Below are 4,740 nucleotides of genomic sequence, written 5' to 3' on the forward strand. Positions count from 1 at the left end.
GTGTGGGGTCGGGGGAGTTCACCTGCGCGTGTGTGTGTGTGTGTGTGTGTAGGGTCAGGGGAGTTCACCTGTGTGTGTGTGTGTGTGTGTGTGTGCGCTAACCTGTGTGTGTGTGTGTGTGTGTGCGCACTTTTCTGCCTGTAAGTATCTGTCCATGTGTGTGTGTGTGTGTGCGTGTGTGTGTTGCACCATTAAAGCCGAATTTGATTATCATTGAGAAAAAAATAAAGACATTATTTGATAAGCTTCATAATACCATATCGTTGCATTGTGCGTTTGCCAATCATGGAGTAATTATGCATAACAAATTGCTTACATTCGCTGCAGCAGGTGAAAGAATGTGCTATTCATACTCTGTGGATGACGCTGATGTCATGAACCTCAACTGAACCTTCTTATCTACTTACGGCATCAACGCTGTGTTCATCCCGTACCGCGATGACTAATAAAGATTTGAATTTCAAATGTTGTGCCTACACCTGACTGAGATGGAAGCTGAGATATCCCGCTCGGGTTCTGTTACAGGCTTATTGCTGTATCGTTATTTACTTTGACGTTGTTCTTGTATGATATCTGTATTCACTTGATGTTATTCTTGTCTTGGTCTTGTATGTACGTCATTTATTATCGATACTAGTTTTCTGTTAAATGCTATCAAAATGGGCCCACGTAAATAAAGGGCCCACATAAATAAAGTTATAAAAAGTTAAGCTCGGAAAGTTGGAGGGCGATAAAGAGAGAGAGAGAGAGAGAGAGAGAGCGAGAGAGAGGGAGAGAGAGAGAGAGAGAGAGAGGGAGATTAAGGGAGGTAAAAATATAGGGGGGATAGGTGGTGAGAGAAAGGGCGAGATAGATAGAGAAAACACAGGGAGGGTGGGAGAGAGAGAGAGTGTGTGTGTGTGTGTGTGTGTGTGTTAGTCTTAGAGTGTGTGAAAAAATGTCAAAAATGAAGCAAGACAGCAGGAGGCCGCGGAGGAGGGAACTATTCAGCTGATAAGAAAACACACATACACACGTTCACACACACACACACACACACACACACACACACACACACACACACACACACACACACAAACTCAAACACACACTCACTGACACACACACTCACACATATATACACACACACGCACACACATAAACTCACTCACACACACACACACACACACAAACCGCGCATGACGTTGCTGATAACAGCTGAGACAGCAGAGAGAGAGAGAGAGAGAGAGATAGAGAGAGAGAGAGAGAGAGAGAGAGAGAGAGAGAGAGAGAGAGAGAGAGAGAGAGAGAGATAGAGATAGGAAAGGAAGGTACGGAGAGGGGGAGAAAAAACGGAAGACAGAAAGAAAGGCAGAGAGAGAGGGAGAGTAGATGAGAGGGAGGAAAAGGGGAGATCGAGGGAGAGAAAGAGAGAGAGAAACAGAAGGGTAGAGAGACGGAGAGATAGAATGGATGAGGGAGAGAAAGAGATAAATCGACTGGTGGGGGGTTTGGAGAATAAATGTCTGATGGATGTATAAACATGTGTATTATAATTAAGTATCACATGCCAATGCCATTGAATACATTAGTTAGCAGATGCTTCAATCCTAAACAAATAAATAAACACTGTAAAATGTGAATAAGTGGTGAGGGATCCAGGGAGCCAATAGTTGTAAAATTACATTCACAATCAAATTACGATTACTGTGCTTCAAATTCAATAATCTGAAGTTATAATGTAGTAATCTAAGTGCAAAGCCAAACGGATAACAATAGTAAGGTCTCTCTGGAGTCGTTATTCCAGAGTTGGCGTTGATGGAAGCTGGGTCACGGCAAAGGAATTTAGCAGATCAGAGTGTGTGTGTGTGTGTGTGTGTGTGTGTGTGTGTGTGTGTGTGTGTGTGTGTGTGCTTGTAAGATGCAGTGGAAACAGTGCATGTATGTGTGTGTGTGTGTGTGTGTGTGTGACCGTGGCTACACACACATACAAGCAAAACATGCAAAACAGCAATCAGTATTGTGCAAAGTTGCACTTTCAATACAAAAAGCATTGAGACCAAAATCTTGACAGAATGTTTGTATAAATATTTATTATTTTCATAGTGTTCATTTTCTACCAATTGATGCAGGTTTGAAAAGCTAAAAGTTAAGAATGCTGATGTTTTTATTTTAATTATGTACCATGCAAAGTCTGCAAACAGCAATGCAATTTATTCAAGATTAAATACAAGTAAGTAAGATGCAATTAAGAAAGCAACCAATAATTCTAATAATAAATCTACTATGCCATTGACAAAACACGGTATTATTTAATTACTAAGCTACTGGAACCTCACTTCAACGTGTTTATTCCGCCACCTGCTGGCCTTCACGCCGCATTACACCTCGCTTAAAACCCCAACAACGGTGTCCGGGACGGTCCAAACTCCCCCCAACGCAAACGCTTCGCGCTTGAAAAACCTCGATGCACAACACGGATGTGGTACCCCTGTTTGTCTCACACACACACACACACACACAACAAACACATGGCACCGACCAGCAGCGCCTTCCTCCAAGAAAACTAAAACAAAACCTCCCGCAACCTCATCACCCGTCCCCCCACAATTTGATGTATCGGATCGGAAGGGGTTAAGACGCGGCGCCGGGCTCCCATCGACGGCGCCATGAACAAATGAATTCGCGGGGAATCAAGGATCGATTTTACCGCGGAGAGAAAGTGCTGTGCTTCGAGCCCGACCCGTCCAAGGCCAAGGTGCTGTACGACGCCAAGGTAAACAAAAAGAAAAGAAGAGCTCTCCTCCAGAAACCATTATCTCTGAAATACGACCACAGTTCACCTTTTGTTTAATCCGGAATCAACGCTAAACAAAAAAAAAAATCTGGGGTTTTTTCTTTCGTGTTCGCGGTTTAACGTTTTTTGATTGTTTGCTTCTGTCTGATCGTATAACGACTTCTCTGACTCACGATTATCTGACATACATGATCCTAATATGATCATTATTTAACGTCGTTTAACGCGGAATCAACGCTTAAAACAATCGGGGCTTTTTTTTTGTTCGGGTTCGGGGTTGATTGAACGACGTGATTGTTTGCTTCTGTCTGGATATAAACGAATCCCCCCCCGACTAACGTTAGACTTTAGTGCATCGGACGTGATGATGATGTGATCGATAAGTAAGGTCAACAACAACAACAACAACCACCACCACACTAACTATCACGAACTATTTTTCGTGCGCACACGTTCCTCAAAGTGTGTGCGTGACTACTACTAGTTGGCGGGAAACCACGTCATATATAATAATTCGTTCGAATTAACGCTCCGGGTTGTAAACAAACACCCCCTCCTCCTCCCCCCTCCTCCCCCGTCCTCCCCCCGTCCCTCGCGCGGCCGTCCACCTGCCGGTCCGCTCAGAGGCTGCTGGGGGGTGGGTTAGCATGTAGCATGTAGCATGTAGCTTGTAGCTTGTAGCATGTAGCTTGTAGCTCGCTGCAGTGCCGTTACTTATCTGACGGAGGAGTTTTATTTCTCTAACAGTGGTTTTATTTGATGTTTTAGAAGGTACAGGGTTAGCTCGACGGCTAACAACAATAACACGGACGTGTTGTTGTTGTTGTTGTTGTGGTGGTTAGCCAGCCAGCTAGCTAGCTAGTCAGCTAACAACAATAACATGGATGTTATGTATTGTGTCTGTTTCGGTTGTCTGTTGCGTTGATTAAAATAGTATTTGGTGTGTGTGTGTGTGTGTGTGTGTGTGTGTAATATCGGTGTGCAGTTTGGTATACGCCTGGCTTTTCAGGAAAGCTCCATGAAATTCATATCTTTCTGTCAGGGTGACTGAGTGTGTGTGTGTGTGTGTGTGTGTGTGTGTGTGTGTGTGTGTGTGTGTGTGTGTGTGTGTGTGTGTGCGCCCCATCCCTCTCTCACTGACTATAGTAAACGTCTCCTCTCTCTCGTTGGTCGTCACCTATCTGTGCGTCGTGTTGTTTCAGGTCCTTGATGTAGTCCTCGCCAGTGATCAACATGGTAGGCGAGTCCCAAAGTACCTGATTCACTTCAACGGCTGGAACAGCAGGTAAACGATTTGTTGACGGGAAGATCGCTAGTGTCTTTTTTTAATGTTGTTGCTGATGAGGGTGTTATTATACCCTGGTACAACCAGTTTACCCTTCTGTAAAACAAATATGAGGCTGTACGTGCACGATTATGATGAGCCCATCAATTCATGCAACGTTCCACCAGCAGCAACGTAATGCATTCACACAACACCATAATGGTGATGTTAGTTTTAAAACAATATGTTGTCCCCTTTTTTAATCTTCATTATAAACAAACCACTTCTCCTCCTCGATTAGAAATCCACCCAAAAAACAAACGTGATAATATGTTCCTACCGGTTCATGGAAAGCATCCGCCATCTCGTTGATTTATATGTGTGTTGTATACGTGTGTTATATGTGTGTTATATGTGTATTAATATGTGTACTGGGTTCCCTTCCAGCTGGGACCGTTGGACGGAGGAAGATAATGTCCTTGGGGACTGCGAAGAAACCCGAACATTGCAACTGAAACTGGCTCGTAAAGCAGCAGGTCGCATGTGAGTCCCCCCTCAGGACAGTCCCCGTTTTCAGTGACCTGTCCCCGGATTTGACTGTGACTGAAAGATCCGAACCCCCCCCCCCCCCTCAACAATTCCGTCCGTCCGTCCGTCCGTCCGTCCGTCCCCCCCCCCCCCCCCCCCCCGGTCAACAATC

The 4,740-nt window shown here is 44.6% G+C and overlaps 1 protein-coding gene across 5 annotated transcripts in view; it reads left to right on the forward strand.

Moving 5' to 3' along the window:
• Positions 1 to 2,486: 2,486 nt before the first annotated feature.
• Positions 2,487 to 4,740, forward strand: part of LOC311374713 (MSL complex subunit 3-like) — a 9,097-nt gene continuing 6,843 nt past the window's right edge. For all 5 annotated transcript variants that reach the window (XM_084490501.1, XM_084490502.1, XM_084490504.1 and 2 more), the window contains exons 1-3: positions 2,487 to 2,755; positions 3,979 to 4,061; positions 4,488 to 4,583. In XM_084490501.1, coding sequence (XP_084346627.1) covers positions 2,657 to 2,755; positions 3,979 to 4,061; positions 4,488 to 4,583 — 278 coding nt within the window. In that variant the 5' untranslated portion in view covers positions 2,487 to 2,656. The remainder of the gene's footprint in view (positions 2,756 to 3,978; positions 4,062 to 4,487; positions 4,584 to 4,740) is intronic.

The sequence above is a fragment of the Micromesistius poutassou genome, assembly GCF_964030765.1.
Source record: "Micromesistius poutassou genome assembly, contig: SCAFFOLD_5744, whole genome shotgun sequence".
Lineage (NCBI taxonomy): Eukaryota > Metazoa > Chordata > Actinopteri > Gadiformes > Gadidae > Micromesistius > Micromesistius poutassou.